Source organism: Hibiscus syriacus, unplaced genomic scaffold (genome assembly GCF_006381635.1).
Source record: "Hibiscus syriacus cultivar Baekdansim isolate YM2019G1 unplaced genomic scaffold, ASM638163v2 tig00110348_pilon, whole genome shotgun sequence".
NCBI lineage: Eukaryota > Viridiplantae > Streptophyta > Magnoliopsida > Malvales > Malvaceae > Hibiscus > Hibiscus syriacus.
In genome coordinates this window covers 1,265,353-1,290,778 of record NW_024062699.1, presented here as the reverse complement: position 1 = coordinate 1,290,778, position 25,426 = coordinate 1,265,353, and the positions used below count along the sequence as shown (strand labels likewise).

At 34.9% G+C, this 25,426-nt stretch overlaps 1 protein-coding gene and 1 pseudogene across 1 annotated transcript; both read left to right on the top strand.

Moving 5' to 3' along the window:
* The first annotated feature begins 19,345 nt into the window (after window positions 1-19,345).
* On the top strand, window positions 19,346-20,764 carry LOC120120849 (growth-regulating factor 7-like). Its single transcript, XM_039140378.1, has 2 exons — window positions 19,346-19,878; window positions 19,990-20,764. The coding sequence occupies exons 1-2, from the start codon at window positions 19,394-19,396 to the stop codon at window positions 20,513-20,515; spliced, it is 1,011 nt and encodes a 336-aa protein (XP_038996309.1). The 5' UTR covers window positions 19,346-19,393; the 3' UTR covers window positions 20,516-20,764.
* Window positions 20,765-21,196: 432 nt separating this feature from the next.
* LOC120120867 lies at window positions 21,197-22,050 on the top strand (annotated as a pseudogene).
* Window positions 22,051-25,426: the final 3,376 nt, after the last annotated feature.

Below are 25,426 nucleotides of genomic sequence, written 5' to 3'. Positions count from 1 at the left end.
ATCTCAGAGCCCATATTGCAAGTATAAATCCAACAGAACAACCCAAAATCCAACAGCGGACCGACCCAACTGAGGCCCAAGATCAGACCTGACCCAAATCGACCCAACGTAAATTAGGGTTTTAAACCCAAAATTCCATCAGCCGAAGTTGAATCATCCATCATTGGCGCGTGTAACACACGCGCCCAACGTTCATCTCCAAACTGGCGTGTGGGCATCACCGGCCGTTTCCCAATCGTATATCACTATCTTCGTCATCAACAGTGGCCGAACAGTGCAAAACAAAAACAAAATCAGGGAAAAATCAAGCCAAAGTAAAAAAAAATATTATACCTAACCCTAAAAAATTCGGGATCATTTCACCTACACCCATCATCATCTCACCAAAAAAATTAACATGCAACAAGAGGACAAGGGGATTCGGTGAAAAAAAAGATAAATCAAGGAGGGAGGGAGATAAAAACAAGGGGATCTATTCGAACCAAACAACAAAAAAAGAAAAAAATATCAAAGAATGAAATCCCTTACCTTGGAAGCTCTAAAGTCAACGAATTTTCTTTTTTGTTCGAAAGGTAAATACCAGATCCGGGGTAGTAGGGTAAGTTTTAGGTTGAAGGAGTGGATTCGTGTTGGGGGTGAGGAGAGGAACATTTTGGTGTCCTTTTAGCTTCATCTGGCCGTCGGCGTCGCGCAGCTCCATCGTGGCTTCCTCTCTCTGACGTGGGAAGTTGAGAGAATTCTTAAATTTCTCTCTTCCCTTTGGTTTTTAGAATGAAAAGAAATGAGGGAGATGAAAATTTTAAGCCTTGGGTTGGGTTTAAATACCCACGCGTAAATGGTTTCGTTTTGACACACCCTTCCATCCATGTTTTCGATTTTGGGCATATTACATTTTAGGCCCTTCAGGTTTTATAATGTGTTGTCATAATATTATTTGTTTTGGGTTCATTTACATGTTAGGTCTTCACTATATATTATTGTTTCTGATTAGGCCATATTATGTTATATGTATCTATTTTGGTCACTGTAATTTATATATTTTTAATTATTTTGATTTTAAACTATAATTTTGGATAATTTATATTTTATACTTAATTGTATGGGTTTATTATATTTTAGTGTTTGAAATATGTTGTTTTTACATTATGGGTTGTATTAATTATTACATTTTTTAGACATTAATTTTCTAGTTTTTATTATTTAATCCGTTAAGTATTTGGTTCACTATTTTGGTCTTTTAAGTTTATAAATGACAATTGAGTTAAAGAATTTTCTCTAATTAATTAATTTGAAGCAAATTAATTAATATTCAATAAATTAATCATATTTTAACTTTATATTTGATTCATAAATTCTACTACTATGAAAACGTGTAAACGACACAGTATCAATTTTGGGCGTTGTGGGTGTGTTAATTCTTCCCCAAGCGTAACCGACTCCCGAACCCATTTTAATCGAATCTTTGTAAATGCATACCATTTTTAGTCTTGAAAATGATTTTTCTTAAATTTTTTTTAAAAGACGTTTTTAGGTATTCAACCTAACCCAAAGGTAGATGGCGACTCCTAATCAATTTAATTCAAATCAATTCTAAATCACCCAATTTTCCAAATTAAATTCATAATTGTTTTTTAAAATAATATTTAATTGTTTTACCTAAAAACTGGTTATGACAGCTTGGCGACTCTACTAGGGACTTTTTTTTAGAGAGTCGGGTTGTAAGTCGCTTACACATTATCGTTTGGTGGAAATTATGAGTTCGAGTCTTTAGTTAACCTATGATCCTTTTATTGAAGTTTTTAATTGCTTCATTTTTAATTTTGTTTTCAGCTCTATCCAAGTTTTTGTCGAGTGTTTTCTTTTCCGTTTTTTAGTCATAGAGTAATTATGAGTTTGAGTCTTTAGTACAGTCCTACTCACACATATCACGTGCATTTGCATAACATAAGCTCTAGCCACGAGCTTCGATCCAAATAGTTGGGGTGAATGCTTTACTTTCGTAAGAATTTATTCTTCGCATGATTTTTAGCAAATAACACATGAGATACATACCTATACCTTCGTAGGGATTTATTCCTTGTATGGGTATAAGGTAGTGAATCTCCTCGAATTAAACTCGTTCCGTTTGAAACTGTAATGGGTGAGGATCGAGGGTGTGGCAGCCCAAGGGGCACCGATATTAAGGACAATTCGAGTACCTTTTTTCTGTTAGAGCCGAAACCATGCATATGGAGAAACCTTAGAACTATCACCCTAGGTAGAATCATGCTGAACCTATGTCCATTAGTAGGTACCCAAATAGACGTACAAGAAAGAGAGTAGAGAGCATGTTTGGATAGAATCCTTTTTGATGAATTTTATTCGGGTAGATAATATAGAAATAGATTCAAGTTATTTATCCTTTCTTTTATATTAATTTATTCACTTGTTTTGACTAATTGTTTTGTTTGTTTTGTTGTACTATTTTTTTCTTCATTCTGCAAGTACATATCATTAGAAAAGGCGACCGATATGTGAGTATCAATAAAGTGGAAAGACTTTCATGATGGAAATGAGTTTCTTAAACAAAGAAGTGAATCCGAAAGATGTAAGGAATTGGTTTGAAGCGAAGCAGAAAGAGCAAGGAGATAGCCTCCCAAGGAACTATGTGTCATAATTGTCTGATTATACACCGGCCTCTTTAAAACAGAATGAACTTCAAGATTGAAGACGATTTGGAAAAGTTGGAATCAGGCTTAGAGACAAGGTTTTCAACAAATTTATGGGGATATATTTCATCTGATATATGTCAAGGTAGACTCGATCCTCATTGGAAGTATGAAACAATTTTGGAATTTGACTTATAGTTGCTTCACCTTTAACCTAGAGGACATGACTCCGACCCTTGCGGAATACCACTTTTTACTGAATTTGCCAAGTGTTAAAGTGAACCAAATCTACTCTCGGTTAATAAAAGGGCCTTCGTTTAAATCAAAGCTCGCAAAGATCTCAGCCACGAGTGATAAATGAATAAATGATCGTTTGCAACGAAAGGGAGAAAGCGAAGAGTACCATGGTCACACTTACAAAAGATAGCTGAAACCACACGTAGATGAAAATGTACGGAGATATGTATTTGCCTTGGGAATATATGGTTTGATAATTTTTCCAAATTGCTTGGGGCTTGTCAAGTTGGCAATAGTTGACTTGGTTAAAATGCTAAAAAGAGAAATAAATTTGGTTCATGCGATTCTTACTGAAACTTTCCTATATTTGAATATCTGTAGAAGGCTGGGTGCAGGTCGTTTTATGGGTGCTTACTGTATGGATCAGAAGTCATTTTTGGAAGGAAGAAAAAGTAACTATAAGCGCTTTTTAAAAGATTATTCTCCCATTGATGAGTGCCTTACGAATGAATGACTTAAAGCATAATAGAAAGATTAGTGGATTGAATTCTTCAGGAATCTATAGGGTCAAAACATAACATGGCGAACTCTGTGGATGATGCACACACATATTTTGTTCAAATGTGGAGATTTGGACTGGATCATACTATTGGGACTGTGGGAAGGAGTTAGATACGCTCCTTTGTTGGTATTGAGATAATACGGTGCCTGACAATTTGTTCCAGTGACTCATGGGATAGTCGGTGCTGAATTTGATTATAAAGAAGTCAATTATAAGAAGAAAATCAAGGATATGGGGTATTCATGGAGGTTGACTTTCGTGACCAAAGTAGTTGGAGCGGATGTTATCTTGACACTTGATTATGAAGCTTGAAGAATCCAAAAGGTAAATGATAAGATCTCTTTAGCATCTGAAGAGGGATCAAGGTCGATAGAAGAATAAATCAGAAACATCCCTTCGAACTTGGAAATTCAGAGAAGCGAGTTTGAGAAAGAAAAGGCTAAAGATGCCAAGAAAATAAAAGAGATGGAGAGAGAAAACTTCATGTTAACTCTCGACGCTGAATTTCATGCCAGACAATTTATAATGATGAGAAAAAGAAAATATGTGGTGGAATCTGACCTAGAAAATCTAAAAAAGAATTATCAAAAGATGCAACAAGCGAGAAAGAGATTTGGGTCGAGTAAAGCACCATAACAGCGGCCTCGAGAATTAGCAGCTGCAAAGCGACAGATTAAAAGTCTTGAGATCGAGAATAAGTGTCAGGTCAAGAAGATAGAAGCTGAAAAAGCAATAATAAGAGAAATGGAAGCCGATAAGAAAGAAATGTTCAAGCAATATAAAGTCGAGGGTCGTAAAGCTCAAAAACTTCAATAGGAGAAAGAAATCAGCCTGAAAGATTTAGAAGAAGAGAAAAGTCGAGTCCGAGGGATGAAAACTGAGATGAACAATATAATTGAGGATATAGATCGAAGAATTATAGAGCTCGAACAAGAAAGAGAGAGAAATAATGATGAAATGTGGTTTGAAAGACAGTGATGGAATCGAATCCTTGATAGAAAACAAGCAGAGATTGGATCATGGATGCAAAGATTCTTTACAAAGAGTCGGTAAGTAGATGAGCTCACAGGGTAAATAGGAGAATTGCATATACGATTTGAGGAAGATCTAAACCAATCCCGAGCTATGAATAATGAGCTCAAAAGTCATGTCTCGAACCTTGAGTAATCTCTGCTTCAAGTGTAAGTTCCTCTCGCTTCAATGGATTTAAGAGTTGCTCTTGAAGAAAACAAGGCCTTCTAAAAAGAAATTAGAGAATTGAAAGGTGAGCTCTAACAATGTCGAATTCAAATCACTAATATAGAAAAAAAGATCAAACGCATCAATAAGGGGTGGAAAATACATATGAACATTATCGATATTTGATAGAAGAACGTGAGCTCATGATGGCTGAAGCTATAGCTCAAATGGGTGGAGTTACTCGGTACATGAATGAATTGGCCAATAGAGTTGAGATCATCCAACTTCGAACAAATCCGGTTTCTGATTATGCAATGGAGGTCATAGCCATTATGAATGAAATTGTATAGCTGAATCTGAGGGCTATACCTTATCTGTAATGGAACTCTTTGTAATGAGTGAAACTTTTTATCCAATGAAATTTAGTTCCGAATGGTTACTGCTTTGGTCAATTCCTTTTAGTTGCAAAATTAGACCGACATTATTCATTCTGGATATACAAATTCATCATCACTAATACAATGCATCATTTATAACGCATTACCAATAATATGCATCCAAATTTAAAAGAACAACAAAATTAATTTTTGAAGGGTTATGTGATAGATGATTCTGGCAAATAAAAACACCAATCGTCATCACACACGAAGTAAAACCATGAATGCCAAGCTTGAGCAACTAAAAAAAGAGATGCAAGAAGATTTACTTAAAATACAACAATAATGGCAGGCAAAAATGGAATAATCACAAAAGTCAATTATAGATCAAATCTTACAAAGTCAGGCTAGTATGATGAATGATATGATGACCAAAATGTCTGGGTTACATACAAAAATAGCTAAAGAACTAAGTATTATTTAGGTTGAAGCTTCTGGGCATGATTCTACCCCGAGACTAGTTATTTCACCTGAAAAACTAGTTGAGCACCCTGCAAGGTCTTCAACAATAAAGGTTCAAATGGCCACAATTAACCCTCAAAATAGCCCTCATGAGTACATTGATGTAGATCCTAAAGAAACGGAGAAATATAAAATGGAAGTAACAGAATGTTTAAATGACTGGTGCAAAGGGTTTTTAAAGAGATGGGAAAGCAGGGTTCTCAAGACGGAATGGATACAAAGGTACTGAGTCTAGTGCCAGACCTAATCTTACCACCAAATTTCAAAATGCCTAAATTTGATAAGTATGATGGAAAAACTTTCCCTATCGCTCATTTGATCATGTTTTGTCGAAGAATGACGGGATTTGTGAAGGATGATGGACTATTAAATCACTGCTTCCAAGCCAGCTTGACAGTGTCAACTTTTAGATGGTATAACCAATTAACCCGAGATAAAATAGGGTATTGGAAGGATTTGGTCAACATATTTAAAGAACAATATCAGCACGTTACCGACATAATGTCTAATTGTGTTGCTCTCCAAAACCTAGAGATGAAGCATACTGAGACATTTTGTCAATATGCTTAGCGCTGGAGGGATATTGCCGCTCAAGTTCACCCACCACTTATTGAGAGGGATTTTATAGCAATGTTCATAGATACATTAAAATCTCCCTATATTTATCATATGTTAGGAGTGGTGAGTAAGAGTTTCTTTGATATCGTGATGTACGGTTAAATAATTGAGAGAGCACTAAAGAAGGGACAAATTGCCAGTAGCCAAAATCTTGCAAAGAAACCCTATGTGAAAAAGAAAGAATGAGAGGTTAATAATGTAAATTTCTTGTGAATAAGACAAAGACGGGAAATTCTTCCTTACCATGAGAGACTAAGCGTGAGCATAACACCAAAAGAATGACATTTACTCCTATACCAATGACCTACAGGAGATTTTCCATGGATTAGTCCAAGCTCATGTAGTGTCACCAAGATATATAGATCCAATCAAACTACCATATCCAAAATGGTTCAACAAAAATAAGACATGTGAATATCATGCAAACCACCGAGGATATAATATTGAGAAATGTCTTGCTTTTAAAATAGTGGTAGAGGATCTGATTAAGAGAAAAGTAGTTTCATTCAATGACTCGAAGGCACCTTGTGTAGCTGCAAACCTGATTCTAAATCATCAGAACCATGGAGTGAACGCTATTGAGGATAACCAAAAAATTAAAAGAAGGACTGAAGAAGTAAGAATGCCATTGAAGTGGGTATATGTTCAAATGAAGAAGAGAGGGCTTTTGAGCCCTATAATAAATGTTTAATCGAAAATACAGAGAACTTTTGTGAGTACCATGATGAAAATGGTCATCAAATTCAGGACCGTCAAGAATTCATGCAGATGATCCAAGAATTGATTGACAAACATGAGTTACAATTCCATGAAGAAAAGATGATCGAGAGTGAAAGATATATTTATGCTTTTGAAGAATGTTCAGGAGATGTTGAAAAGAAATTAAAGAAGCCTGTCCTGGTCATATCTAAACCAAGTTATGAGGCAAGCGGCGAAAGTACAACATCCAAGGTTGAGATCAAAACCACGATGAATTTTGCCTAGAAGAGTAAAAAAAAAGTATTCCTTGGGGTTATAGATGTCAAATTAATACTCCTAAGAGCAAAAAGAAAGATATTGATGAAGTTGGATTTTTCACCAGGAGTAGAAGATGATATGCTCCTGGAAAAGCCAATAAAACAAGAGTTGTGGTTATTGAAGATCCTGAGGAAAAAGTAACAAACCTGTCAAGATTGAGGAGGCTCAGGAGTTTTTAAAGTTTCTGAAACACAACGAGTATAATATTGTAGAACAACTTCATAAGACCTCAACATGAATTTCATGTTATCTCTTTTATTGCATTCTGAGGTACATCAAAATACTTTGATCAAAGTGTTGAATGAAACATTTGTGGGGAAAGATATACCAGTGGATCGCGTGGACAGGATGGTAAACCATATTAATGCAGATAATTTCATTTATTTTTATGATGACGAGATACCTGAGGAAGGAAATGGAAGATGCAAGGTACTACACATTATTTCCCATTACAAGGGGCTCATTATCTCTGCGGTGTTAATTGACAACGGGTCAGCCTTGAATGTCATGCCATTCCCCACTCTGAATAAACTTTCTATAGATGCCTCTCAAATAAGGGTTTATGGCGATACCGTGAGGACGTTTGATGGGACGGAATGTAAAATAATGGGGAAAATGATTATCCCTCTCAAAGTTGGCCCTAAGACATTTGAAATAGAGTTTGTTGTCATGGATATACATCTGAGTTATAATTACTTACTAGGGAGACACTGGATTCACATGGATGGGGCAGTTCCTTCTTCCCTTAACCAAAAGCTTTGATTTATTGTTGATGGGACTCTAGTGACCATCAAGGCAAAAGAAGATATTATTACCTCTTTCACTACCGATGCACCATATGCAGGGGTAGATAAGAATTAACTAGAGTCTCCATTCTAGTCCTTGGAATATGTTAACGCCACTTTATCCCTGAAGGCAAAAGAATTCTACTCCTCAACTTTTGAAGAATACAAAAATGTAGTTAAAAGAAACATTAGCTATAGGAGAGAAAATAGGGATATGTCTAGGCAAGAACCTACAATCATCACTGAAGGGTTGACTCTAATTCCTAAAAGAAATTATTTTGGCCTCCGAAACAGGCCAACTTACCATGATAGAGTCAGGGATGCAGAAAATCTTAGAGAAAGAAAGAAGGTGAGAGCACAAGGTGAAGATGTTGTTTGGGGGCACATGGTTATACCACCACTCTCCAAATCTTTTGTGTCTGGAGGATTTGTGTCTGACATACTGAAGTAGTCATCGGAAGGTGAAAAAATAAGAATAATTGAAGATTTAATGGGACGCCTGAGCATCAATGTTATCACAGATGATTCTATTGGAGAATGCTCATTGGCATCAATTTGCCCATATCCTCTTGGTTATGTTACGAACAACTATACTGTTGAAGAACTCCCTGTGTTCTATAAGCACTGTTCAGAGTAATGCATAAATAACAAATCTATCTTCTTTTGACCCAAATATAATGGGACTTTTGTTACTTGTCATGGCTTTAATGAAATGATGCTTTCTCTTCATAGCAAATATTTCATTCAATTATTTAAATTCTTTATTCTTTATTGACAATTATTCTTTTTCTAAATATTAAATAAAATTCTTGTCCATAGCCAAATATACTCCATTTTCCATTTGCAAGTCTTTAGATATCAACTGTTTGAATAATGATATTTCTGAATCACAAATTGATTATGAAAATCACATGTGTCTGGAAGAATCTGAGGGTTATAAGGATGATGAGGAATGTGAGTTAAACCCTGAACTTGTTAGAATGATAGAGCAAGAAGACAAGAAAATATTACCCCATAAAGAGAAAATAGAAATAATAAATTTGGGAAAAGAAGAAGACATAAAAGAGGTCAAAATAGGCACTTCGCTCTTACAAAAAACAAGAGGGGATCCTATAAGCCTTCTACGAGAAAGTAAATATGTGTTTTCCTTGTCTTATCAGGATATGCCGGGATTGGGTACTGACATTGTGGTGCACAAGCTGCCAATAAAACTAGAATACAAGCCTGTTCAGCAAAAACTTCGAAGGATGAGACCGGATATGCTATTAAAAATTAAGGAAGAAGTGAAAAAACAGTTTGATACTGGATTTTTACAGGTATCCAAATACCCTGAATGGGTAGCTAACATAGTGTTAGTCCCGAAGAAAGATGCCAAAGTTCGGATGTGTGTTGACTACTAGGATCTCAACCGAGCGAGTCCCAAAGATAATTTTCCACTTCTACATATCGACACCTTGGTTGACAATACAGCTGGTTATATTATTTTCTCCTTAATGGATGGTTTCTCAGGTATAATCAAATCAAAATGGACTCTGAAGACATAGAAGAAACAACGTTTGTGACAATGTTGGGAAATTTTTGTTACAATGTGATGCCCTTTGGACTAAAGAATGTCAGGGTAACATATCAAAGAGTCATGGTTACTTTGTTCCATGACATGATGTATAAAGAGATAAAAGTATACGTGGATGATATGATTGTCAAATCAAAAACTGAGGAAAAACATGTGAATGTCTTAAGGAAGCTATTTTTAAGATTGAGAAAATACCAGCTCAAACTTAATCCAGCCAAGTGTACTTTTAAAGATACTTCAGGGAAATTATTGGGATTTGTAGTAAGTGAAAATCGGATAGAGATAGATCCTGATAAATTCAAACCAATCTTGGAACTAACACCCCCTAGAACACAAAAAGAAGTAAGAGGATTTTTGGGGAGGTTAAATTATATTATCAGATTCATTTCTCAGTTAACTGAAAAGTACGATCCAATCTTCCGTTTGCTGAGAAAACAAAACCCAAGAGAATGGGATGATAGTTTCCAAGAATGTTTCTATAAAATTACGAGTTGCTTGATTAATGCTCCAGTTATAATGCCACCAATCCCAAACAAACCATTGATCTTATACTTGCCTGTCTTTGAGAAGTCAATGGGATGTGTACTGGCACAACATGATGAAACTGGAAGAAGAGAATGAGTTATTTACTATCTAGGTAAGAAATTCACTGACTGTGAGACTCGATATTCCTCTATCGAAAAGTTGTGTTGTGCTTTGGTATGGACTTCTCTAACCAGAAGGATGGCAAGATGGCAAATGTTGTTGTCCAAATTTGATATAGTCTATATAAATCAGAAAGAAGTAAAAGAAAGTGCTATTGTTGACTTCCTGGCAAGCAGAGCATTAGAAGACCATGAGCCCGTAAAATTTGATTTTCCAAATGAGGACCTAATGAGTATATTTGCGGCGGAACAAGATGCTTCGAAAAATGAAGTCTGGAAAATGAACTTTAATGATGCCTCGAATGCTGGGACATGGAATTGAGGCAATACTAATTTCACCAGGAAGGAGATCATTATCCTTTTACTAGTAGGCTCGCCTTTGAATGCGCAAATAACATGGCAGAATATGAAACATGTATCATGGGTATTCAAGATGCAATTGAGCACAAAATCAAAAGCTTGGAATTATTTGGTGATTCTACTCTGGTCATTTATCAACTTCGAGGAGAATGAATGACTCGAGACTCCAAATTGATAGAATACAAATACTTGGTGATGAAGTTGGTCAAAGAGTTTTAAGAAATTTCTTTTACTTATCTTCCTCCTGAAGAAAATCAAATGGCGGATGCCTTGGCTACGTTGGTAACTATGTTTAAGGTTGATGATCAATCTCTAATGATGCTCATTCGAATGAGTATAAGAGAAATACCAGATCATTATTGCAACATTGAGGAACGAGAGGAGGATGGTCTCCCCTGGTATTACAATATTCTCAAGTATGTGAAGTATCGAGCTTATCCAGCTGAGGTAACTGAGAACGAAAAACGAACTTTAAGATGATTGGCAATGGGATATGTCCTTGATAGAGATATTTTGTAAAAAAAAAAAAGCAAAGATCAGGTGCTTTTGAGATGTGTGGATAGAATTGAGGCCGAGAAAATACTTGAAGAAGTCCATGAATGGGTTTGTGGAACACATGCAAATGGATTCACAATGGTTAGACATATCATGAGGTTTGGATATTATTGGTCTACTATGGAAGAAGATTGCATCAGATTTGCTCGAAGATGTCATAAATGTCAGATCCATGATAACCAAATACATGATTCTTCTTCACCACTCCATGTAATGAATGCGCCTTGGCCCTTTTCAATGTGGGGCATTGATGTCATTGGGGCAATATCACCAAAGGCTTCAAATGGACATCGTTTTATTATAGTGGTCATCGACTACTTCACCAAGTGGGTCGAAGTTGCCTTGTACGCTAATGTCACAAAAGGAGTAGTTTGCAGATTCCTAAAAAGAGAAATCATTTGTAGATATGAGACGCCATAAAGATCATCACAGATAATACGTTAAATCTGAACAATGATTTAATGAAGGAAGTTTGCACAAAGTTAAAGATTAAACATCACAATTTGACTCCTTACCACCAAAAAATGAATGGGAAGTGGAGGCAGCGAATAAAAATATCAAGAAGATCATCATAAAAGCAACCGAAACATATAAAGATTGGCATGAGAAGTTACCTTTTACGCTACTTTCTTATCTCATATCTGTTCGTACATCTATCGGGGCAACAACATTCTCTATGGTATATGGTATGGACGTTGTTTTACCTATTGAGGTGGAAATCCATTCTCTGAGAGTATTAATAGAATTGAAACTTGATGAGGCTGATTGGGTACAAAGTAGATTTGATCAGTTGAATTTGATTGAGGAGAAAAGGTTGAGAGATATTTGTCATGGCCAAATATACCAGAAAAGAATGATACGAGCTCATGACAAGAAGGTCAGACCTCGAGAATTTCATAAAGGTGATTTAGTGCTAAAAATATTCTCCATATGCAAAAAGACTTTCGAGGGAAGTGGATGCCAAACTAGGAAGATCCTTATGTTGTGAAAAAAGGCCTTCTCAGGATTAGCTTTGGTTTTGACATAAATGGATGGAGATGATTTCCCTAATCCTGTGAATTCTGATTCAGTCAAACGATATTACACTTGAAAAAGAAGAGAACATGATGAAGAAAGAAAAAAGAAAAGAAAGAAAGAAAAAGAAGAAAAAATAAAAAATAAATGAGAGTTCAAAATGAAAACCCAAAATGGACGTCTTGTAACTAAAGGAGGATTCGAGTTGAAAATCCGTAATGGATAGCTCAACATTCAGAATTTGAAATGGCAGATTCCCTCGGAAGCCTAACAATTAAGGGAAAGATTCTCATACTCAAACATCTTTTATACGATCTGAATCTTCAAGACACATGTCAACTTTCAAGAAAGATTTGGAGTGAAGAAATAAAGGAATCAACACTTGATATTTACTGTCTTATCCTTTATTCTTCCTATCATGTTTATTTATTTCTTATCCCAAATAATTATACTTTCTCATTACCTCTTTTTAATGAAATTTTCGAATTTGTTTCATTGTCCTTGAATATATTCACCAAATTATTGATCAATAATAATATCGATTATTATGCCTTACTCTGAAAAGTGTCAGAGTATGGGGATTTTAAAACATGTGTTTATCAGAGAACACCTACAAAGACATGCTTCCCTAAATCATTAAGGAGATCATTGAAAAAAGAGTGTTTAAATTGATTAAATCAATTTCAACATAACCTTACCTTTCCCAAGCAAAGAAGTCCCAATTTAAAGATTCGATTAAAAACTCCAATCGAATTTTCTCATGAAATCAACCAATGGACAAAGAATCAACAATGCAAGATATATTTTCTCGGGGTAGATCAGAAAAAACAAGTCAAGGAATATTTAATAAGAGGTTAAAAACCCAGACATTGGCAAATGTGAAAATCTTACAGATCCCAAATGCCAGGATCAAATTGTGCATAACCATTTAAACATTCATATCAACTCACATTTAGATCATATTTAGGGCATGTTGCAAACATAAAATCATAGCATGTAACCATTTTTTTATAGGATCTTCAAGATCTCTTCATCACGTATGAGCTGTGTCATCACCCGACATTATCTCCTCATCACATAGAAGTTGTGTCAACCTCAGATAATCAGCCGTCCTCATCACGTAGGGACAATGTGATCATCCTTAAATATGGCCATAATTGTTTATCACGTATGAGTCGTCTCATCACCCGACCTGATCTCCTCATCACGTAGGAGCCGTGTCACCCCAGATAACCAGTCATCCTCATCACGTAGAAACCGTGTTATCATCCTTAAAGATGGCCAAAACTCTTCATCACGTATGAGTCGTATCATCACCCGACCTGATCTCCTCATCACGTATGAGTCGTGTCACCCCTAGATAACCAGTCGTCCTCATCGCGTAGGAATTGTATTATCAACCTTTCTAAAGATGACCAAGAACTCTTCATCACGTATGAGTAGTGTCATCCGTTGACCATGTCTCCTCATCACGTAGGAGTCATGTCACCCTTAGACGACCAAAACTCTTCATCACGTATGAGTAGTGTCGTCCCCTAACACAAACATATCAAGTCTCCAAAACCAAAAAAAGAAAACGGACAAAAACTGGTTGTCTTTTTCGTCTTAGCCCTATTCTTGTTAACATAACAATATGCAAAGAGGAGCAGTTGTAGACGCCCATTTTTGTCCGGGTTTACAAAAATATTAAATATTATTATTATTATTTTATAACTTTTGTAGGCCAACCAGTGACCCAATTACAAGCCCATAATACAAATCCCAGAGCCCAGATTACAATTGTAAGCCCAATAGAGCAACCCAGAATCCAACATCAGATCGACCCGACTGAGGCCCAGGATCACACCTGCCCAAACCGACCCAGTGTAAATTAGGGTTTTGAACCTTAAATTCTATCAGCCGAAGTTGAACCATCCATCCCCGGTGCGTGTAACACACGCGCCTAACGTTTCGTCTCCAAACTGACGCGTGGTAATCACCGGCCATTTCCCAGTCGTATATCACCGTCTTCGTCATCAACAGTGACCGAACAGTGCAAAACAAAAACAAAATCAGAGAAAAATCAAGCCAAAGTCAAAAAAATTATTATACCTAACCCAAAAAATCCAGGATGATTTCACCTAAACCAATCATCATCTCACCAAAGAAAAAGAAAAAATTAACATGCATTAATAGGACAAGGGGATTCGATGGAAAAAAAAGATAAATCAAGGAGGGAGGGAGAAAAAACAAGGGGAACCATTCGAACAAAAAAATATCAAAGCGTGAAATCCCTTACCTTGGAAGCTCTAAAGTCGCTAGATTTTCTTTTTTGTTTGAAAGGTAAATACCAGATCTGGGGTACTAGGGTGGGTTTTAGGTTAAAGGAGGAGTGGATTCGTGTTGGGGGTGAGGAGATGAACATTTTGGTGTCCTTTTAGTTTCCTCTGGCCGCCGCTTGTCACCGCGACTCCGTCGCGGCTTCCTATCTCCGACGAGGGCAGTTGAGAGAATTCTTAAATTTCTCTCTTCCCTTTGGTTTTTAGAATGAAAAAAATGAGGGAGATGAAATTTTTAAGCCTTGGGTTGGGTTTAAATACCTATGCGAAAATGGTGTCGTTTTGACACACCCTTCTATCCGTGTTTTTAATTTTGGGCATATTACATTTTAGGCCCTTCAGGTTTTATAATATGTTATTTCAGTCATAAAATGAAATTGATTATTATTATGTTTGATACTTTTATTTTGCATGCGTTCTATTTTAGTCACCGTGTTGTCATAATATTATTTGTGGGTTTATTTATATGTTAAGTCTTCACTAAATATTATTGCTTCTGATTTTCCATATTATGTTACGCGTATCTATTTTGGTCACTGTATTTATATATTTTTAATTATTTTGATTTTAACCTTTAATTTTGGATAATTTATATTTTATTCTTAATTGTATGGGTTTATTATATTTTAGTGTTTGAAATATGTTTTTTTACATTATGGGTTGTATTAATTATTTTACTTTTTAGACATTAATTTTCCAGTATTTATTATTTAATCCCTTAAGTGTCTGTTTTACTATTTTGGTCTTTTAAGTTTATAAATGAAAATTGAGTTAAAGAATTTTCTCTAATTAATTAATTTGAAGCAAAGTAATCAATATTCAATAAACGGATCATATTTTAATTTTATATTTGATTCATAAATTCCACTACTATGACAACGTGTAAGCGACACAGTACCAATTTTGGGTGTGGGGGTGTTAATCCTTCCCACACGTAACCGACTCTCGAACCTGTTTTAATCGAATCTTTGTAAAAGCATATCAGTTTTTTTGTCTTGAAAACGATTTTTCTTAAGTTTTTTTTAAAAGACGTGTTTAAGTATTCGACTTACATAATCCAATGGTCGATCGCGACTCCTAATCAATTTAATTCAAATCAATTCCAAATCACCTAATTTTTAAATTAAAATCATAATTATTTTTTAAAATAATATTTAATTATTTTACCTAAAAATTACTATGAGAGTTTGTAGAATAATTACTTAAATTTAAATGTTAGTAAAAGTGAACACGTTTACATGGTGATTGTTGATGGGTTGTCCACCCTTGAGTCAGTGTACAAGAAACCATACTGGATTGCCACCTCTATTCCAATAAGATTAGGTATGGACATAAGTCGGGTTAGGTCGAGTTTTTAGTCCATTCGATCGGATCTGAGAATAAGAAATCCTTCACCCGAGACCTGATTGATCTGACCAATTTTTTTTATACTCGACTCGATATATAACTTAAAAACCCGACTCGACTCGAAATAATAAAACATATTTTTATTCAATAAAAATAGACTTAATTAAAAAAAATAATATATAGAGGGGTATTATTATAATTATTTCTAAATATATATGATAAAATTATATATTTTTTCCGGGTCGGGTCTGATTTTTTTACCCTCCATACGAGACCGACACAGCCCGAACACTACATCAAAAAATCCAATCCGATCCGACCAAACCTAAAATTTTTTAGAAAAACTAGACCCGATCAAATCGAATCGAGTCAAAATCATCGAATTTGGGTCTGATGCCCATTCCCTAAATAAGACATTGGAATATCTTTATCACCTCCCCTATACTTTTGTCCTATGCCTTCTTTTACTGCCAAACAATCTAGCTGCTTCACATTGCATTTTGCAAATAAGTATAAATAAAATTTATTCCAATAAATTAACTATTTTAATAAATAAATATTATGCTCATAAATTATCCTCAAAAAACATAGAGGGCAACGAGATGTTCTATCAAATCATGCCCCTTCCTCTCTCTCTCTCTCCATTAATTAAATTGATTTGTTAAGCTTTACAGCAAGTATTGCATAAAGAATGGATGTTAGGGAAAATTGGGTGCCCAAATCCTGTCCCTGGTTGGTTTTCCAAGTGGCAAAAGTACGGCGTTTTCGGCTTTACATGCGCAAATTACAAAACGATAAATGGGAGGCGGTTGACTTAAAGAATAAAGACAGAGAAAAGAAAAGGTGAAGTACACAAATAATTTACGGGTAGTGATCAGACGATCTTTTATTGAGTTTTTTAATTATTAAAATTTATAAAATAATATTTTAATTATAAAATATTATTTTATTGAATCTTTAATTGTTAAAAATTATAAAATAATTATTTGATTATTTATATAATTTAAATTTATTAATTTTTGTTAAAAAATAACAATAATCTTAATTAGACGTTAATATTTTAATTGAGATATAATAAAATTATAGTTTAATAATATATATTAATATCATCGTTGTTTTCAAACACTAGCTTAACATCATAATATTTTAAGCAAATGGTGATATAGTATAAACGAAGCATATAATCTATAAAATAACTCAAATAATTTTGAAATCAATTTTTATTATATCTCAATTAATAGATTAATGACCATCTCAGATTATTGTTAATTTTTAATAAAATTAAAAAATTTAAAACATAGTGAAAAAATTTAAAACATATAAATAATCAGATTATGATTTTAAAACTTTTAACAATCAAAATGGATGTCCCTTGTTCCCATATGTAATGGGATAAGGGGAGGTAAGATAGTAGGATGCCCCAACACTAGATTGAGAGCAGCTTCCGTAGAAGACCTCCGAATTATGAAAGACTCGATTCCACGATCTCAAAATTAAAACCTTATGCTCTACCAACTGAGCTAGATGGTCATTTCAACTTTTAACAATCAAACAATTCAAATAATATCCTATAATTTAAAGACAAAGGAGCATTGGTAAACTTTGTCAAATGAATGGCATTTTACTATTTTGTCTACTTGTGGTGCTAATGTTGGAAGCATGAAGCAAAGCAAGGCAACACATATCCCTATTTCTTAAAATCTAAAACCCACGCCACATTATGGGGCTATACATATCAACTAGTCATTTGTTGGTTTTCTACAATATTTATAATCTGGCGGTTTCCTTTGAAGAGGAAAAGGAAAATGATACTCATTGCCATATCATCTCATCCTTTAAATTTCTTCTTCTTTATTCTGTCTTCCTATTCAAAAGGGTAATAGTGTGGTGAGGTGGTTGGGGACCTTATTTGCAAGTTTAGGGGAGATTCGTGGTTCATTTGATGAAAAAGAGCAGTTTCCTAAATGGGGAAAGTGGTTTCATTATGAGCATGCGCTTGGAGCCAAAGAGAGTAGAGTAGCATTAAAGCTGTTTGATTTAGGTGTGAAGCTTCCAAGTAGTATATTACTCCATTATTCGTACCTGGGAAGATGATCATGGCTAACTACGAGAATCATAACCGTCCATTTCCAACTTATGGTGATGATCCCATGGGCAATAGCTGCAGGTCTAAAACCAGTAATATATACGATGTTTTAGCTAGCAGTGATTATGGTTCAGCTGCTGCTAGTGCCGGTGCAGTTGGTGTAAGGATTCTGCAGCCTTTTGACATTTCCCCACTTCAAGAGTTAAAAGTCGGCCGATTTTTTTTTACTATAATGCACTTTTAAAAAAATTGTTCAAATAGTACAGCCTCAGAATTATTTCTACTCCCAAAGAAGTATTACAGTTCATGCTAGTCAAAATAAATTTTGAGAGAGACGCATGAAGTATAATACGTCTCCTATATATTTTTTTTCATATTTTATTTTTTATTTAAGTTTTAATCTTATATAAAATTGGGAAGGCTAATTTTTGGGTTGAAATATCACCACCAGAGGTAATAATTACTTGTCAAATACTCTTTCTCATAATTTTACTTATCTAACACTCTTTCCGATAATGTCCAATTCACCATTCGCTCATTCGTAAGTTTTGTTCGAGCTGACAATACGTAAGGGAAGACGCGGAACGTCATCGACGCTTTAACTGAAACTCTGACATATTCTGACAATACGCGGATCATCATCTGCACCTTACATTTTAAAAAATATGCTTTAAAAGTTAAAAAAATAAAATTATAGTAACTAACATCGTATTTTAATACATATTAGTTCCATGAGTTAAAAGCTTAATGGAGTTAACTTATATAAACATATTAGAATATTTAGATTATATTTTTTTGATAATGTGAAATAAAAGATAAAGTATATATTTCTTAACAATATGTTAATTTAAATATTCAAAATATAAATAAATATATTAAAAATAAATACTAAAAACACTATATAAAATGATAAACAATAAATTATTCAAAAAAAAAAAAAAATCAGCCATTAAAAGACAAAGAATTTCGGTGCATTAATGGATAGATTTAAGATTCACCATAGATTTTGGTTGAAAATTGACAAAAGAAAATTACCCAATTTAATACCTATATTTTAGTATATTTACAATATTAATCCTTAAATTTTAACTATAAATAACTTAATTCGTTTAACTTCAAAACCAACTAAAATCATTTTAGGTTTCTCTCAAAACTAGAAAAATTATAAAGTTTTATTGAGAATTATTTTCTCTTTTTTTATGAATTATTATTATTTTTTTTTCTTAGATCAAGAGAGTTATAATTCATATTTTTAGATAGTAAATTTTTTTACTTTTACTCGAATTTTTACTTATATTATTTAAAAAAATTCACATAAAATTTATATTTCTTTAACTTTCAATTTTATTTTCTCAAATTATTGATTACATTTTTATCTATCCGATCAAACTCTACTGCTCACATACCCAGGTAGAAATTTTCTTCCTTTTTCTCTTCTAGTCAATGTAAAGTCCATTTCTTTCCTCCATATTTTCTAAAAGAACCACAAGAAAAAAAAAACTTTTGTCTGTTTGATTGAGAGGATGATGGTTGATTTGTGTAACAGGAGGGATGGCGGCATCTTTGGAATTTCCTTTTACACTTTCACAGCGGATGGAGCTTGAGATACAAGTTAGGATTTACGAATACATGATGGCTTCCGTTCCTGTGCCTCCTGATCTCCTCATCCCCATCGCCGGAATCCCCTCGGCTTCGGTTACTTTTGGTGATGGTGCCGTAAATCCAAGGTTGGCAGGTAGAAGGGATGTTGAACCAGGGAGGTGCAAGAGAACAGATGGGAAAAAATGGAGGTGCTCAAGAGATGTGGCGCCTGACCAGAAGTTCTGTGAGCGCCACTTGCATAGAGGTCGTCCCCCCCGTTCAAGAAAGCCTGCGGAACTTCCTAACAAGAGGACTCGTCAAGCCACCTATGGTCAATCTCTTCCTTCATCTTCCTGCACCATTCTCACTAGATGCTTCTCAGCGTCAGCCCTTCCAGCAGAACAAGATCACTGGTTTCTTGAAAAGCCAAGTGAAAAAGCTGCAACTTTTTGGCCTCTCACCTCTGTTTCTTCCTACAAGGAACCCAGGTGATTTAAACGTTTGTGATTTTTTAATCTTTTATTATGCTTTTTTTTACCAATTTGGGCCATATTACCCCGTCATTGTAGGACCTCGAACTGGACTACGAATGAATTCATTCCCATGGCTGACCAGCAGTGGCATCATCTCATGCAAACAGGGGCAGATACTGAAGGTTATTTGTCCAATGCTTATGACAAGGAACCTCTAGACTTGATCTCGTATCCAAATTTCAATGTTGCAGAAGATCAACAATGCAATACTTGCCCTTGGTTTCTCAACTCTGAAATAGTTCCGCTACACAAGTCCGGTGAAGGTTCACGTACAGGCTTAATTGATGCGTGGTCTACTGGTGTATCAGGTGACAACACTGCCTCCGTTTCTTGTAACGGGAAACCCTCTCTTTCATCACTTTCCCAGTTAATGGGAGTCAATACCATCACGGATAATGAGATGGGTCCTATCCGTATGGGGTTGGGAGTGAACGAGTACGATGAGATCGATGAATATGCTTCCAAATCAATTCTTTCAAGTTTGTTAGCCCCTGCACCTTGGCCTGCCTCCACACCTGGTGGTGCACTAGCTGAGGTTTTAAGGCCGAGCGCCACCTAAAGCAGCTCGAACCTATCATATGCTGTCACCGGAAAGGAAAAGTCCTGTAGTCCAACGGTGACTGTATTGTCCTCGCCGTCTGGTGTATTACATAAAGATCTTGCTTCACTGTCTGATAGCAGTGGCGGCGGTAGCAGCCCAGCACTTGTTAGTTCCAGGGTCAAACCTGAGATCAGTTGATGCTTGGCTTAAAGGATATTACCACTCCCTCTTGTCCGAAATCAAATTTTCCTACAAACGGATTTGTTCTTGTTTTTTTGTATGGTCTAAATGAATCACCTAGTTGACTTATGATCCTAGGTTTCTCAATTGTTCAATAATTGATGTTTTTAAGAACTTATTACTGTCATTATGTCAACTCCCTTTGACAAGATTGCTCCACAATTTGCTAACTTGTCATTTCAATTGACGAGCTTGAATTTTCCCCAATCTCACGAGGCCAATTGCTACTAGGGACACATGGAAGCCCAAATATGTTCAAAGTAAAGGACAAGTCCAGAACTTTCACACCCCCACTCCCACTTTCGGGATCCCTCTCCAAACTTCCTTTAATGAGAAAAGCATGGCATCGACTCTTCCCCATCGTCTATATATATTCACCATCCTCCTTTCCCTTAGCTAAAACAAAGTCATTGGCAGAACAATAAACTTTTCTTCACTCAATTCTTCAAGTCTGTCATGGAAATGGCTTCAACTTTGTCTTGCTCAGCTTCACCATTGGCATCAAACAGGGCTAATCTCCCTTATTCCACCAAAGCTATAACTCCATGCTCTGTATCTCTCAAGCATTCTTCCAACAGCCGGTTCTGTTGTAAGGCCACATGCTACCGGTGACCATAACAGAGACACATCAGTGGACGTGCACGTTAACAAGGATAATAAAGGCCATGGGACAGCCGTTGAGAAGAGGCCTAAACGGTTGGCCATGCACGTCTCTCCTTTTGGTATGTATTTTTTAGTTCAGTCCTAATCTCGTGCAATTTTTTTATATATATTTGATTTAATCATTCGGAGTAGCATAACATGATCCATGGATAGCAGGTTTGTTGGACCCTTTGTCGCCTATGAGATCGATGCGTCAAATGCTGGACACAATGTACTGGATATTGGAGGATTCTGTGACATTTCCTAGCACGGGCCGAAGAGGAGAGGTGCGTGCACCTTGGGACATCAAAGATGATGAACATGAGATCAAGATGAGATTCGATATTCCAGGACTCGAAAAAGAAGACGTCAAGGTCTCCGTGGAGGACGATGTTCTGGTTATAATGGGAGAGCACAAGAAGGAAGAAAATAGCGATGAATGGACAAATAGGAATTACAGCTCCTATGATACGCGTCTCCAATTACCAGACAACTGTGATAAAGAAAAAATCAAGGCAGAGGTGAAGAATGGAGTTCCCTTCATCTCCATTCCTAAGAATAAAGTTGAACGCAAAGTTATTGATGTAGAAATTCAGTAAAATGCTTGCTGGTTTATACCTACATGTGTGATCTTGAGTTTTGTATAGAACTTGTGTCACTGTAATTGCAAGCAGTAATGGGAAAAGTGGTCTTTTTCTGTTGAAACGTTTTACCGATTCCAATTCAGAAAATAGTTGCAGAACAACAAGATCTGTGATCCAAATAACACCTTCTTGACATGATCTGATGTTTCTAGTTTCATCTTGAATTATGTTTTATATTTTATTATCCAATTTCGATCTTGATCATAATATACTTTGAGTGCATTACGCATCTCATTATTAATTTCATCCTAAATTTATTATGTAAAGTTAGATCATTGCAACTTTCAAAGTTGAATCAATGTCACTTCATTTGCTTTCGACCAGTCTCTGGTAGCATGGATTTTTTTTATCCTTTCATTTAAATTATTATTTAACATACAGGTCAAATATAAAATAAACTATAAGATTATTCAAAACAAATTTTATTTTAGAGGACAAAAGAAAACTCTCTATACACATAAAAACTAATTATTAATTGTAGTGATAAAGAATATGCTAGCTATCTATTTTTTTTTAAATATATTTGAACAAATGTTATAAAATGTGTTGTATATTTGAAAGAGTCGATTTTGAATATCTCAATACTTGATTTATATAACTCGTGAATCTAATCAAATTATTTATATATAAATATATTTATATTAAAATACTATTTTACCTTCAAATACAACACACGCTTAAAATCTAAACCCTAAAATATTTTATGGCAAAAAGACACCCAAGTCCTGTTCTTCAAAAAAAATCCAATGAGACTCGTATTATTTTTTTCTGAATGTGGACATTCAACTCTGCAATGGCCCTTTGAAAACAAATTTATTAGAAAACATAATAAGTTTTGATTAATCTAAAATATAAGTCTCGACTAATTTAAATTTTATAATTCTTTTGTATAAATGATAGTAATATGTATATATGTTACATATGTATGTTATGTATAATATATCTTTTTAAAAATATTTTAAATTTTTATGATAATTTATAAGTTATCATTTTATAATCTATGATATATATTCAAATTCTTTTAAAATTTTATAATAATTTTAATATGAATATTTAATTTTTTAATAATTTAATTTTTTTAATTTGCAATATTTGAATAATTTATATTCATAATTTAAAATATTTTTATTTTAAAACAAATTAAATAAGTCCTTGAACTTTTTAAATAAAATCAAGTTGGCTCTCGAGCAAAATAAAAAAACAATCTCTCATCTATCACATCATCAGCCACAGTGGACTACCACATCAACATCATGGACTATCAAGTCAGCATTGTAATGGTCAACGTTGAAAAACATTGGCCAAAAGGTCACATTGAATCTATTTTTTAAGTTGTAGGGTCACATTGAAATAAAAAATAGTACAAGGATTACATTAATTTTTTTAAAAGTACAAGGCTGGGATGCCTTTTTGCCATATTTTAACTACTTTCCTTTAGTGACTCCAACTCCTTTGTTCTATAGTCTACTTATGTTTCTTCCCTCTCCGAGCTCTCTCTCTCTTTCTCACCCTTACACATTACACAATGATAAAAAAAAGGGTAAACTACATCTACACATGCTAGGTTTGACTCCCTAAATTTTTTTATCATAAATAACGTTTGAGTAAGTTTTTCGTTTTCCTATTTAAGTTTTAAAAGTAATATTAGTCACTAACGTTATTGATTTGTAACAAATTGATCGCTCGTTGTTAACAACCGTTACTAGATTGGCAGAATACTGATATGATGCGTTATACTAGTGATTTGACATCATTTTCCACATAATACAACTACACATGCTAGGTTTGACTCCCTAAAATTTTTGATCAATCACTCACAATCCTGAAATTGACTTCCTCAGTTCTGCTGCACTTCTAAACTAAAAGATGCTGCTAACCTCAGTCACATGGCTTAGGAGAGTGCTCGCTTTAGCTTGGATGGAAACACGACATTATTGCTAAAACAAGAGGAACGGCCATTGACTTTGAAATACGCTGATAGAATTCATGCTAGCTTTTGCATTGACAACACCGTGAAAAAACAGGGTTTTTTTTTTTTGCATTACTGCTAACCTTAGTCACCGGTGTTCTTTCATCAATGAGATGCATTTCTTCATCGATGATGGAGCTCGCTACACTGATGTGACATTGGGAAAAGGTAATTGAATTGAAGGCTGGTGAGAATCCTGGCCTAAGTCACACTTTTCATGGCATATGTTGCTAGATACTTCATGATGAGATTTGATCATCCAATGGGAACAGAGAGAAGATTTAATTCATTTCATGGATGCTTTACTTTGAAAACAAGAAAACATTACTTGGGAACAATACTTTACTTTTCTAAATATATTTCCTTTATCAGTAACACATATTTGTTATAGCTTAAGTACATCATTAAAAATTTCGATGTAGGCAGATATATGCTACTTGGATTTCCATGAAAGGATTTGTTTCGGACACAGGTTCTTGAAAAAATATAGAGTTGAAGAAAAATATTCTAAAAGTCCTGACTGTGCAACACACCAAAAAAATCCCAATTTAAAACCCTAGAAATCGAAAAGTTTCGACCTAAATTTTAATTCGAAAATAGTAACCAAATTACAAAATTGGAAAATGATAACTCCGTAAAAATGTTATATTTAGGGCCTTTTTATTTAAGTTATTGGTTGTCTTAGGGCACATTTAGGTTCATATAGATGCATTTAGGATCATGTAGCATTTGGTGGATTCAAATTACCATGGCATTTTATTCTGCAAATGGTGTTGCTTTACGGGGAAGGTATTGTTGGCTGATGTGTGCATGTTCATAGAGCAAAAGTTGAGCAAGTAGAATTGCCACAACAATTTGGGATGATGAAGCAAGAGGAAAATGCCACGACTGCTAGGACGACATTTCTGGGTGCAAAAAAAGACAAAAGGATTGAAGATATTTTTATAAAAGAGCCAGCTGACCACCCCACACGTGATTCCTGCTGTAGCCACATAGGAGAGGACCACTGAAAATTTTGTACACTCTTTCACGTAAGGAATGTTACCAAGGGTACTAAGGGAATTTTGGCATAAAACCCTAGGACATTCCCTTAGTATAAATAGAAGATGATGCCACAAAAGAAAAAAATTATTTTCAGAAAAAAATATAAGCTAAATAAGAGTGAAAGGTGGCTACAAGCTTCCATTTTCTTCCCCTTTTCATTTTTAGTGGTTTTCTCCATTTTCAAGCTCAAGGGGGTGGCGAGCTAGGCGTTTGAGGGAAGTTAGCATCGCTAAGGTGGTTCACGGTGGTCCAAGGGAGCTCACGACAGCGTGCATTGGGAGTTTTCCTTCACCTTTGTGTTTTCATTTTCATTTATATTTTGTGGGTTGTTATGGAACGAATGAATTCTTTGGATGAATTGTACCCCACCATGAACTAAACTTTATTTGG